This window comes from Cricetulus griseus, assembly GCF_003668045.3.
Source record: "Cricetulus griseus strain 17A/GY chromosome 1 unlocalized genomic scaffold, alternate assembly CriGri-PICRH-1.0 chr1_0, whole genome shotgun sequence".
NCBI classification, from domain to species: Eukaryota; Metazoa; Chordata; class Mammalia; order Rodentia; family Cricetidae; genus Cricetulus; species Cricetulus griseus.
The window spans coordinates 58,709,376-58,723,108 of NW_023276806.1; the positions used below are offsets into that span (position 1 = coordinate 58,709,376).

The 13,733-nt window shown below is 42.8% G+C and overlaps 1 protein-coding gene across 8 annotated transcripts in view; it reads left to right on the plus strand.

Annotated features, from left to right (window-relative positions):
- The window catches only part of LOC100772072 (myomegalin), a 172,270-nt gene that overhangs the window by 90,913 nt on the left and 67,624 nt on the right, over positions 1-13,733 (plus strand). For 4 of the 8 annotated variants that reach the window (XM_035451269.1, XM_035451268.1, XM_035451271.1 and 1 more), the window contains exon 1: positions 8,390-9,499. The exons of 3 other annotated variants lie outside the window; for them this stretch is intronic. In XM_035451269.1, coding sequence (XP_035307160.1) covers positions 8,390-9,499 — 1,110 coding nt within the window. Of the gene's footprint in view, positions 1-7,726; positions 9,500-13,733 lie in introns of those variants that run through there. One more of the 8 variants, XM_035451267.1, reaches the window with a different exon arrangement.

Sequence of the window (13,733 nt, forward strand, 5' to 3'; positions counted from 1 at the left end):
CACTGGTTTATCCATACAATGATTGTCTAAGTATATCTAGAAAGATACTGTTAGAAGTGCTGTCTCCTAACATGTTAGGAGTGCTGTCTTAGTCCATTTAGGCTACTGTAACAAAATGCCATATACCAGATAGCTTAAAAATAAGAGAAACTTATGTCTCATAGTATGGAGCATTAGGACGCTCAAGACTAATGAGAGGGTATCACATACAGTGTGGATACACTAGCAAAGGATTTTATCATAATACTCAGGCAAGCCAGTTTTCTAACTTATGAGTTATTTCTTTCTGGAATGTTCCACAGCTGACTATAACTAACTAAAACTGTGGAAAGCAAAACTGTGGATAATGTGTACTATAGATAAAAGAGAAATGGCAATCAGCCTTCCCTGTGGTAAGTAACTTCAAGACCTTTTTTTCAGCATGAAAAGGTTCTATCATTTGTTTATTTTTATGTGTTCTTGGAGAATTCCATACAGTGTTTTGATTATATCCACTCCCAACTCCTCCCCTTCAATTCTTCCCAAATCCCTCTCATTTCCCCCACCCAAAGTCATTCCTTCTTGTCTTTCTTTCCATATAACGTATTGAGGCACAAATCAGTGCTATCCAAATGCATATGGCTACTGGAACATGGTCAACCTAGCAGGGATCGTACCCCTAAAGAAAACTGATTTTCCCTCCTTCAGCAGCCCCTCTACCATTCAAACCATTGACTGGCTTGAACTTGTGAAGGTCTTTTTTTTTTTTGGTTTTTCGAGACAGGGTTTCTGTGTACCTTTGGAGCCTGTCCTGGAACTGGCTCTGTAGACCAGGCTGGTTGAACTCACAGAGATCCACCTGCCTCTGACTCCCAAGTGCTGGGATTAAAGGCATGTGCCGCCACCACCACCCGGCGAACTTGTGGAGGTCTTGTGCTGTGAGTTCATGAGTATAGCTGTCCTGTCATGTCTAAAAGACACTGTTTGACAGCAGTCCTCTTCCTCTTCCTCTGGGCCTTCTTCCATGATTTTCCTGAGACTTGGGTGCAAGGGGTACGACATAGTTGAATTTCATCCGTTTGCCATTTCTTCTCTTCTCCATTCTGTTATGTGAAGGTTGAAGGTTCCTAGATTCTACCAGGTACCAAAGTATCAGGGACACAACTCTTAACCATTGGTTCACCAGTGACACACCATGCAAGTTCCATTTCAAACCCCAACAGCTGGCTAATGCTGGAGCCATCACTAAGGCAAGAACACAGGGCAGGAACCTGGAGGCAGGAACAGGAGCAAGGCATGGAAAATCCTTGCTGATTGGCTTGCTCCTCATGGCTTGCTGGGTCTGCTTTCTTATAGGTCCCATGATCACCAGCCCTGGGGTAGCACCACCTACAGCCAGTTGGTCCCTCGTCTATTAATTATCAATCAAGAAAATGCACCACAGGCTGGCCCACGGGCCAATCTGGAGAGGGCACTTCCACAATTGATGTTCCCTCTTCTCAAATGACTCTGGCTTTTTTCAAGTTGTCAAAAACTGGGCATCACAAACCCTTTGTTTCTTTTCATCCTCTATGAGTTTGCATACATGCACGTGCTGTGGAATAATCCTTTTATACACTGCGAAGATGTGTTGATTTAATTGAGTCAATAGCTAAGCAGGAAGAGGTTAGGCGGGAGAGCAAGACTGACAGACCACTGGGAGGAAGAATGGCAGTCACCAAATAGATGCATAGGGAGCAAGACATACAGAAAATGAGGTAACAAGCCATGAGCCGCCTGGCAGCATGTGAATTAATAAATACAGGTTAATTTAAGTTGTGAGAGCTAGTTAGTAATAAGCCTAAGCTATCAGCTGAGCGTTTATAATTAATAATAAGTCTCTGTGTGGTTATTTGGGAACTGGCTGGTGGTACAGAAACTTCCACCAACTTGCATGCTCATTGGCTCAAATGTCTAACACATATATAGCAAGCCTTTCCATTCACTCTTAAGGTGACTCTCATATCTACCACACTCTTGCCATTTCTTGCCATTTCTATACCAGAAGTTATTACTCTACGCATAAACAGCTGTGATGGGCTTTTTCAGCAGATCGCCCTGTAATCATCCAGAAACTTCCTTGACACTGCAGTCCTATCTGTGGCACAGCTTGGTTTCCTAAAATAGTTTCCTTCGTGTGATTCTCTGCTCAAGTGCATGACATCATGTCCAAATTCTTTTGCTTTTGTCAAAATACTCTAACTAAATGCTACATGCTAAGGTCCTCTGGGCCAGGGTGCTATACAGTTGGCCTTCATACCTGTGAACAAACAGCTGCAGAGGATTCGGTGAATAGGGAGAAATATAGATATTCAGCCATCCCCACCATCTCCCTTCACTTCCAGGCATACACTGTGTTCACCCCAACTTCCAAGACTAATACTGCATTCTTTGGCTGGAAGTTTTCCTTTGTCCCTCTTTTCTAACAACTGTTTTGCATTGCTACTCCTGCCCCCTCCAACTCTCTCAGTCCACACTACTCTCGGTGTTTTTCTCTCACACCGGATTGTGTCTGTACCATTTAGCTAGCCAGTTATTCTAATTACCTGTGCCCGAGGGCTCAGCAAAGCCAGAGAAGACATCACGCTTGCATAAATTCATGTTGACTGGCTCACATATTTAATACACAACTGAAGTTTTATTTATGAAACTATGGTTATTTAGTAACTTAATTCGAAAGGACCTGATGTTTACAGTCTTAACTTGGATTCTGCTAAAATGCATGACTGCAATCTATAGACTTACTGGAAGTCTCCTGCCTTTGAAGTCCACGTTTCCAAATACTACACTGATTAGTGGAAAGCACCACTGTTTCTTATTTCCAGCCCATGGAGACCATGTCCCCGTTTGTGTTATTACTAGGCCTAAATGGCTTAACTTGGACACTCATTTCTTCTTCTTCTTTCTTGTTCTGTTTGTTTCTTCTTATATGCCTGAACCATTTTTTTTTCCCAGTGGGGAAGAACTTTAATTAATCAGAACAGTTAGGGCAGTGAAACCCAGTACAGCTGGTTTGGAACATGGGGGTTTCCCACCTCTCATTCCCTTGGAAACTCCCTCCCAAGCCAGAATTAGATGTTAGAAACAGCTTTATCGCCATACAATGGATACAAAAAGTGATGGCAGTTCCAAGAGGAACTTCTCAGACTCTAATACCTAAACAGGGATGGTACCAACAACAAAACAGAACAAATAAAATGCTACCACAGTAAAACCACCACAATGGGAATATAGTCCTCCCTCCTCTTCTCCTTCCTTCCCTCCTTCCTTTTTTCCTTTTTTTTTTTTTTTCTAATTTTTTGAGACAGAGTCACCCCCTGTAGCCTACAGTAACCTAGAACTCACAATGTAAGCACAGGCTGGCCTTGAACCAGTGTCAATCCAATCTTCTTGCCCCAACTTCATGAGTGCTGGAATAATATACTGGCATGAGCCACCACCCCCAACTACTGTATAGTTTTTTAAATTCAACATTAATTTTTTTTGTTGTTTTGGTTTTTTTGAAATGGGGTTCCTCTGTGTAACAGCCTTGGCTGTACTGGAACTCACTTTGTAGACCAGGCTGTGCTGGAACTCACTTTGTAGACCAGGCTGGCCTTGAACTCATTGAGATTTGCTTGCCTCTGCCTTCCAATTGCTGGGATTAAAGGAGTGCCACCACTGCCAGTGGCTCAACATTAATTTTGTGACTAGTTCTTTGATAGATTTTTTTTTCATTTATCTACATACCTTCTGGCCTTTTTTCTTTAAAAAAAAATGTCTTTGTGCATCAATGTCTTTGTCTGCATGTGTATCTATACACCACATATGTGCAGTGCCCATGGAGATCAGAAGAGAGAATCAGATTTTCTGGAACTGAAGTTACAAAAGGTTGTGAGCCACCATGTGGGTGCTGGGAACCGAACTTGGGTCCTCTTCTCGAGCAGTAAGTGCTCGTAACCAAGCCATTTCTCTAGCCTCTGTAAACTTCTGATATTTTTACTGAAGTTTTTCTGAATCCAATTTAGTAGTTATATATGGTTCAGTGATTTTCAAAGCACAGCTCTCAGACAACATCATCAGCAAGATCTGGGAATTTGTTAGGAGGTCCAAGCAACCCCATCTGTATTTTAATACCCCCCACCACACCTCATTCTGATGGAATACTAACGTCTGAAAACTTGTATTTTAAAACTTCATATTGTCCGTTAGGAATCTAGGGACCAGATGTAAGTGACTTCACCTAAGGTCAACCACCCAAGTAGTAACTACTAAGTTACTAAATGCTTGTGAATGTGCTCACCAGTCATTTTTATTCCTTCTTTCTTTCTTGGAGATACGGTCTTAAAGTAGTCAAGGCTTGCCTCCAATTCACTATGTAGCTGAGGATTACCTTGAACTCCTTGTCCTCTTGCTTGTGTCTCCCACATGCTGGGATTACAGGCAGGAGCCTCCACACCCAGTTTTGTTATCATCCCATTATCTTTAGGACAAACTACTAATACAGCCCAGTGATATCTTACTTAAAACTCCATAATATGAAACCCATTCTCAAATTTTCTATTATGTGCCTTCAGTGAGTTTTAGAAGTAATCATCCTTACATCAAATAAATCATCACAAAAATCTTCCATCTCACCTTAATCACATACATTGCTTCAGTCTTAAATGTATGGGGTGCACTGTGTTTTCTAAAGTTCATATTAAACAAGAACCAGACATATTTTTCATTTGCAACTGGGCTCAATTTCATGAGCATTGGAAGCTACACAAACCCATGTACCCATCATTCAAGTCATGGCAGAGAAAATCTTTACTGCCCCAGAAAATGTCTTTGTCTTCTTAGTTAGGGTTTCTGTAGCAAACTGGGGAGGAAAATGTTTATTTGGCTTACTCTTCCACATCACTGTTCATCATTGAAGGAAGTCAGGACAGGAACTCTAACAGGGCAGGAACCTGGAAACAGGAGCTGATGAAGAGGCCATGGAGGGGTGCTGCTTACTGGCTTGCTCCTCATGGCTTGCTCAGCGTGCTTTCATATGGAACCCAGAACCACCAGCCCAGGGCTGGCACCAACCACAATGGGCTGGGCCCTTACTAGTTAAGAAAATGCCCTAAGGCTTTCCTACAGCCAGATTTTATGGAGACATTTCCTCAATTGAGGATCCTAACTCTCTGATAACTCTAGATTATTCTAAATTTACATAAAACTAGCTACCACATCCTACTTAGAAATTCATTTTCACTCTCTCACCCTGCAACCATTCCTGACTTCTATTATAATAGATGCATTTTTTCTATTTATTTATTTTATTTTTACTTCAAATGAATCACACAAGATATGCTTCATTTGTATGTGATTTTTTGATTACCAACTTTTGGGATCCATGCATGGAACACACATCAGAGCCCATTCTTTTTCATTGTTGAGTAGTGTTGCATCACACGAACATGCAAGAACATGTTTATCCTATCTTGTTTGAGACAGGGTCTCACTATGTAGTCCTGGCTGGCCTGGAACTTAAAATGTAGACTCAAGTTCACAGAGATCTGCCTTCCAAAGTGCTGGGATTAAAGGTATGTGCCACTAAGCCTGTCATCCTACTTTGTTTTTAAGAAACTATTTTTTCTTATCCCAAAGTGCTGTAAATTTATTATGAAAAATTATAGAATCCAAATAAGGGAAAGGGGATGCAAATATCCATTTTCAGTCCTCAGATATAACCATTTTTAATTTGTATATCCCTATTTGAGCCTTTGTCTATATTGAGTTGCCCATACTATGTGTATATCATGCAAGTTACAAGCATTTCCTTTCAGTTTCAAGTTTTGTGGCTTAGATCTAAGTAGAACCTGGTATGTTAAACTGGCACAGCCTTTGGCTTTATCTGTGGGATCTTCTCTAAATTAGAAGAAAATTAGGGCTGGAGAGATGGCCCAGCTGTTAAGGAGCACCTGTGCTCTGCAAAGGATGTGGGTTGAGCTCCCGGGACCTATATGGCTCATAACCATCTGGAACTACAGGTTTCCAGTCGAGGGAAACCAACTCCCTCTTCAGAACTTTCCTGATGTATGCATATGCACCAGACACCTACATGGTGCCTATATATACGTGCATACACATACATGCAGGCAAAACACTGGTGCACATACAGTTTTTTTAAGCTAAAAAAAAGTTTTAAAAGAAAATATTTAATGTAAAAAAAAAAAACCCAGAGAATTAAAGGTGATAACTGAATATTCACTGGTCTAAATTCAAATGATTCATAGTCTATAGAATGATATGTCTGCATTTAGTTCCTTTCACTCCATTTTGCTTCCTTCCTTTTAAGGAGTCACTGTTAACTACAAATTGTGATAAAGATGACGATAAGAATCATAAGTTACTAAACTTATTATAATGTTTCTTTTAAGCTTTATTTTTAAACTTTAAGCTTCAAGTTCTGTTATCTACACTTCATTACCTTTTGACTATGATCAAGTGATTTTAAATACCGATGATCATGTTAGGGCTAGTTCTGGGGTGATAGCTCACTATTTTTCCATGTTCCTTGGGAGTATTTTCTCTAGGTGGGAGGAGTATGCTCTCTGTCCATTAGTCAGGGCGAGTCCAGCAACTCTTGTAGATTTCAAAGATTGTTGCTCAGTGTCTCATGACCTTCAAGCTCATATACCTAGAGGATACAAAACTGCAGCTGTTTACTTGGAATCCCATTTTATGGTCTTGGCTAGAAGATCAGAATCTGTGTCTTTAGGTGAAATTGTATGTGCAACGTTATGTTGCAGCAAAGCTCCAGGATTTTGGTTAGGTGGCTAGAATAATAACAATAGCCCCAGTCTCTCGATATTAGAATTTAAAAGTCGTTAGGGACCTGAGTTCCTACTCTGGGGGAAGTTCAAGTGGTTGCTGGGGATAGAGTTCCTTCTCTGGTATTTGCCTCTCAAGCCAGGAAGTGAATTCTTACCCTCAGTAGTTTTTGCTAATTGCATCCCATCCAGTCCCTGCTCCAGGTTCCCTTCCTTTGTGTGTAAAGTTCAGTCCACAAGGGTGGGGGACTTAACAGTACGTAGTAAAACCTGGTAGTAGCAATGCCAGTGAATTTCCAGCCCTAATTCTGAAGTACTTGAGTTGAAAACACTCTCAAAGAAACGTCTGTCTCCCATCTCCATTTCGAAAAAGCAGTCTACGTGAACCAGAAAGAGAATTCGTGACAATCTCCTCTCAGGAGGCCTCAAGCTTGACAAAGCTCTGTCTCTTGTTATCTCTAAAATCTTGATTAACAGGTGCAGTCACCTCGAGTTTGCTGGACTCTCTCTCTCAGTTGTTTGCTTTGTACACTGTCCATTCCCCTCCCCTCCTCCATAAAAGGACAAAACACCTAGGTCGGCTAGCCGAAGCCACCCATCCCCCAACACTGATGGGAGAAACACTAGTCGCCTTTCTAGGATCCATCCAATAGTAGGGAAGGTTAAACCTTAGCTTGACTTTGGCAAACTCGCTCTACCTGCATTCTCTAGCTATCAGGTCCTCCCCACCCATCTGGGCGCCCTGGGGCCTTATGACACCAGAGCCTAACAGAATTAGGAGTGGAGGTAGGGCGGCGGCGGCAGGGGAAGGCGGTGGCGCAGCGGTACCAAGTGGCACGGCCAGGCCACATCCACAGTGTACGTGGCACTGGCCGTGGACGGACGGGGAGGGGACTGGGCTTTCTCCTCCCTGGGAGGAGCCTCGAGGCATCCAGCAGAAGAGGGAGATTCCTTGAAGGGATTAGGGCGTGCATTTGGTGAGATCTCATCAGAGTAAAGCAGCCAGGCACTGGCCTGATATCTGGTTTTCCACTTTCCACTCGGGAGTAAGTCTGTGTTACCCGGGAATCTGGAGAGACTGGATTGAGGGCGGGGGCGATGTGCTCGCCAGCCCGCATGCGCAGAGCCACCGCGGTCGGACTACAACTCCCAGAGGACTCTCACGGAGGCTGCCTGCCCCGACGCCATCTTGAAATCTGATGCCTCATCGCCCGGGCTTTGCGTCAGCCCTGAGCCGCCACTACTGTCCGAGAGCCCATCCTGCCCGCGCGGGAGGACGTAGAGGACGCGGCGGTCCGCGCGAGAGACAGCTGTGGGGGCCTTGGCAGCGTCCGCGCGCAGCTCGCATCCTGTCACTCAGCATCCCCCTCGGCGTTTCGGAGCCCGCCCCCTGCCCGAGGGGCGGGGCTGGCCGTGTGGTACCCAGAGCCTGCGCGCTCCGAGGTGTACCCTACCCAATGAGGACCCCGGGCAGGGCCATGCCAGCCACAGACAATCAAGGTGGGAAGACAAACGCACCGCAGAGCCAGTGAGCAACTCGTAGCTGTGGCCATTACAGGGCAGCTCGGCACCCTCCCGGAGTAAAGATGAAAGAGATTTGCAGGATCTGTGCCCGGGAGCTGTGTGGGAACCAGCGGCGTTGGATCTTCCATCCAGCGTCCAAGCTCAACCTCCAGGTTCTGCTTTCGTACGTCCTAGGCAAAGATGTCACTCGTGATGGCAAAGCCGAGTTTGCCTGCAGCAAGTGTGCTTTCATGCTCGATCGCGTCTATCGATTCGATACTGTTATTGCCAGGATCGAAGCCCTTTCTCTTGAGCGCTTGCAGAAGCTGCTGCTGGAAAAGGACCGCCTCAAGTTCTGCATTGCCAGTATGTATCGGAAGAATAACGATGACTCTAGCGAGGAGATCAAGGCGGGGAGTGGGACTGTTGACATTTCCAGCTTGCCAGATATGAGGTACTCTGCACTGCTCCAGGAAGACTTTGCCTATTCGGGGTTTGAGTGCTGGGTAGAAAATGAGGAACAGAGTCAGGAGTCCCACAGCTGTCATGGTTCTGAAGGTCCCGGAAACCGACCCAGGAGATGCCGTGGTTGTGCGGCTTTGCGAGTTGCGGATTCCGACTATGAAGCCATTTGTAAGGTGCCTCGAAAAGTGGCCAGAAGTATTTCTTATGCCCCCTCTAGCAGGTGCTCCACCAGCATTTGCACTGAAGAACCGGCATTGTCAGAGGTTGGGCCACCAGACTTAGCAAGCACAAAAGTACCCCCGGATGGAGAAAGCATGGAGGAAGGGACACCAGGTTCCTCTGTGGAATCTTTGGATGCTAGTGTCCAGGCTAGTCCTCCACAACAGAAAGACGAGGAAATGGAGAGAAGTGCGAAAGAACTTCTAAAGTGTGACTATTGTTCGGATGAACAGGCGCCACAGCAATTCTGTAACCACAAACTGGAGCTAGCTCTTAGCATGATTAAAGGTCTTGAATATAAGCCCCTTCAAAGTCCCCGAGGGAGCAAGCTTCCAATTCCAGTGAAATCCAGCCCACTTGGAGCCAAGCCTGGCCATATCATGACAAATGGAGTTAGTTCCAGTTTCCTTAACAGGCCTTTGACACCCGTGAGTTACCCTTTGGAGCTCTCAGACCTGCAGGAGCTGTGGGATGATCTCTATGAAGAGTATTTGCCACTCCAGTTCCAGGTATACACAATGGCTGCACGTGGGGCCTCTCTGATGAGCTGTCCAGGGCCTTTCCATCATTTGTTTAGCTTCAGGATAATAATGTTCTAGGCTTGAAAAAAATTAATCATTAAGCCCATTTTGGCTATACTTTTTGCTCATGCCCCATTTAGTAAATGTGATTTACACTTAGATAAGTTGCTTTTCATAAACCTTTTAGGCATTGATTTTTTTAATGTCAAAATTCCCTATCTTTTACATACCAGAAGATAAAGATTATTTTCCCATAGAAAATAAAGATTATTTCCCAAAGAAAATAAAGATAAAGATTATTTTCCCATAGAAAAAAGGATATTTCTTGTACTTTTGTACAGAAGTCCCCCTTCCCCTTGATTTTTTGCCATTTTTGTGTTTAGATGTATGGATAATATTTTCCGTTGTTTTTCCGTAAGAAAGTTAGGTTTCTGGTCATTTCTCCCTGAAACGCTTAGCTTTTCATCCCCCAGATGCCTCAAAATGATTGGCACTTAGGGCAAAACCTATTAATCTATCAAAAGAAATCTGGGCATTGTTTGTGATAATTAACGGTCATTTGAGAGCTAGTGGTGACTTTTTGGTGGGAGATATTTGGGAATTCAAATGTTGTCACTCATAAAGTTAAGGTGAAAACTGCACAGGTAGCTTTTCTACTGAGCCCTACTGGAAGATGGTTATTAGTAAGAAAGGGATTCACTCACCATATTTTTGACTTTCATAATGACTGGAGAATGACAGTTGAACTTAATTTGAGCTATTGTGTCTCTGCGGAACTGAGTTGAGACCACCCTTTTGAGTTCCACTGTTTACAGGGACCTGGCAGATGCTGCTTTGTTTCCACAGCAACACTAAATGCTAGCTAGATTCAGTTAACTTTGTTAAACATCCTAGCACATTGGCAAAGGTGGGTAATCTAGAAATCACTGGGGAAGCCTAATCCTCAGTGAACTGGAGTCCAGAAATGTACAGTCTGGTGGAGTTGAGCTTCCAATTCAATGGGATTTTTTTTTTTTTTGAGGCATAATTAGGCAACTTGTAAAATTTGTATACCAATAAGAACTTTAGCAGAAAGTGCAAGGGATGTTTTAAAATATATGCAAAACAGTGCTTTCATTTGTGTGAAGTGTTAATAGCATCTGGCTACTTCTTTTCTTTGTATAATGGGGCCTCAGTTCTATGCTTGGCCCAAACAGTGTTTCTGTGACCAGACATAGTTGCTACAAATTAAACATGGCATTCTCCTCTTAGGATCAGAAAATAGGCTTGTCATGATGGGGAAATAAGTTGTTTTTGTCTCTCAACTATGGCCAGTACTGTAGCTAGCTGAAGACCTGAAGATTCCATGGAAAACAAGAATATTTTTACTCCATATTTAATTGAAAAATACTTTTTCGTATTTTGCCTGGACTCAGCCGATTTTGGAGTTGGGAAGGATTTTCAAGAGGATCCCTTGGTTAGGAATGTTTGAAAGTTTAAGTATTAGCCCTAACAGAGCCAAAGATCCCTCACCATTTTCAGCCAGGACATTTTAATTCTGTACATTTAATTACATTGTCTGAAGCACATCAACTTAGCCTGTTTTAAACCAAGAATCTTCTTTCTGCATCCTAAGGATTCCAGCAGCACTTGGGGGGTTTCTATAAAGAAAACTGAGTGAGTGTGTAAACTATGGTAATTGTATCCTTAGATCAAATCCCTTTACCATAGTAACTGTGGACGTTAGAGTTTTAAACTAGTGGGATATGACCTTCTTATCACATGACTTTATGTGCTGTATGAAGAATAAGACATTGGGAGGTGAGAAAATGACATTGAGCTTCAAGAAAGAGTGTGTAATTACTATGTTTTCTCTAATAGATAAAGATGCAGGGTAAAATAGTTACACTGAGCTAAAAGTGTTTATAAGCAAAATATGCATTTTATTCTAGCCCTATGATCCATTGATGAAGTCTAATTGACTTTTAATCTCCTTAAGAGCTATTGTGCTGTAGGGTAAAACCAAAGCTAGGTGGGACATGGACAGACCAGCTTTTATCTGTTTCTCCGAGCAAATGTAGGAAGAATAAAATGTTTTTGTTATTTTTATCTTTTTGATTTGTAGATACAAGAACCTTAGAAGAAAAATGTTTCCTACAATAGGAAGGCCTTTGTGTTGAGTCATTTTGATTCTATTGTTTAATCTTCCACTTAATACATTGTATGTGTAGTAACTATCAGCATGAAGATTCTTCCTGATAGCTTTGCTTCCCTCCCACCCTGCCCCTATGTCTCCTTCCTTATATTAGATAAACAGCCATGGCATATTTCTCTTGCTTACTGATACTATGCAAATCATTTATTTCCCTTCTGTGGACCCAGGCTCTTCAGATTATCTACAGAAAGGTTTGACCGTCTTGTTCTGGGTAGTAATTTCCTTCTTCATTGTCTGGCCCTGAAATAGAAAAGCTATGATAAGGGGGTGTGGTCCCTTTGTAAACAGCAATTCACAGAGCTCTGACTGAGCCTCATACGGGCTCCTTTCTGACCAAATTCAAAGAGTGCATCTTTGCTTCAAACCTTGCAATGTCAAGTTCTGCTCCTTTGGGACTCTTGTGGATTTGTCCCACTTACACCCTTGCTGTATATTTAGGTAGATGGGACCATTTGGAGAATATAGACATTAGAGAGTAGTCAAAGGTTAGGCTCTTAATTTTATGCTAGCTGATGGTTCTTGTTGGTCTCTGATGATGAACAACAGGATAGAAAATTATTGCAGCTTGAGGTCTGTGACTCACTATTGGAATTCTAATATGCCAGGAAAAATGCTGCTAATGCAGAGGTCAAAACAACTGCTTTTTAGTCTTGAGTTGTGCACACCAGGCCTGGACATCGCTCTGCTTTTTCAGATCAATAAAGCATGTATACTAACTCTGGCTTGAAAGTGATTAATTTGAAAGGATGTTGTGGTTAGGTCACTGTCTTAGGAGCCAAGTATCCAGGAATGACCCTAATGCTACTAAACTAAGGATCACTGACTTTGGGCTCTGTAGAATCTCTCCAGGACCCTTGAGCTTATGTGTTTAACACATAAAAGCTTAGTGCACATTCCTGACTCAGAGGAACTTACTAGAGGCCCTTTGGGCTTCTCTGAAAAGGCATGTTCTCCTCTGTAAAAGAATAAATTATGAAGAAAGGAGAGACAATTCCCCAAGCTCCCCCAAAGCCCCCCCCCCCCCGTTTTAAATATAAGTCATTTACAGAATCAGAAAGTTTCCAGTGATTCAGGCTGAGACTGTTCAAATGAGATGCTTCAGATTTGCTGCTCCTATACCCTTGTGTTTATACACACAGAGGCATAGAAACCACACATATGTGAATATATACGTAGGTGTGTAGATAAACATATACAAGTAAATGTTCTTACTTCTAAGAGGGGCCTGCAAAGTAGGAGACAGGCCTGTTTTAGTTTGGCTTTGTTTTTATTGGTCTTACTCATTAAGCACAAACCTTTGATCCCTAAAATGTTCCTGACAGTATGGTGAGCGATGGGATCATAGAAATAAATGTTGCATCACCAACTGCAGTTTAGTTTCCCCCGGACACTTCTTGACTTTTTTGTCACTTGAATATCTTAACCTACCTTATGTAGCTTTCCGTTTCCTTGTATGTAAAGTGGAATTGGGATGGCTGGTTAGTTTGCTGCTTCCCTCAGAACCCTAAGTTCTCTGATTTAAAGTGAATTAATACGACTGCCTTCCTGGCATTTTAACATTAACACTATCCCCTGGTAGTCAGAACTAGAGATTTAGTGGTTGAGCCTGAGGTCATATGCATGCCGGGTGAACATAGCAGTTGGGCTGTAGCTCCAGTCCTGGAATCAGTTTCTTCAATTCAGCTTGCTGTGATTGAGATCTCAGACTTGGAATGGACATTACTGGAGAGTTATTTTACACCAAAGAAACAAAAATCCAAGTCTTGGAGATACTGCTTCCCGTAGAATCACTGACAATTTCACTTGTCCGTTAGAATTGTAAGTATCTGTTTCAGTCATCTCCTGTGGTATGTACGTGACATAATTTATATTGCTTCAGGGGAGGCATCCCACATTCACAACAAATATCTCAAGTATTTCTGGGAGTCATCATCCTTCTCCTGCCTCCAGCTGTCTGGAGCAACAGCACATTAACCATACCAGAGCCATCCACTCATCTCCTCCACAGCTGTCTTTATGATCCTGCCA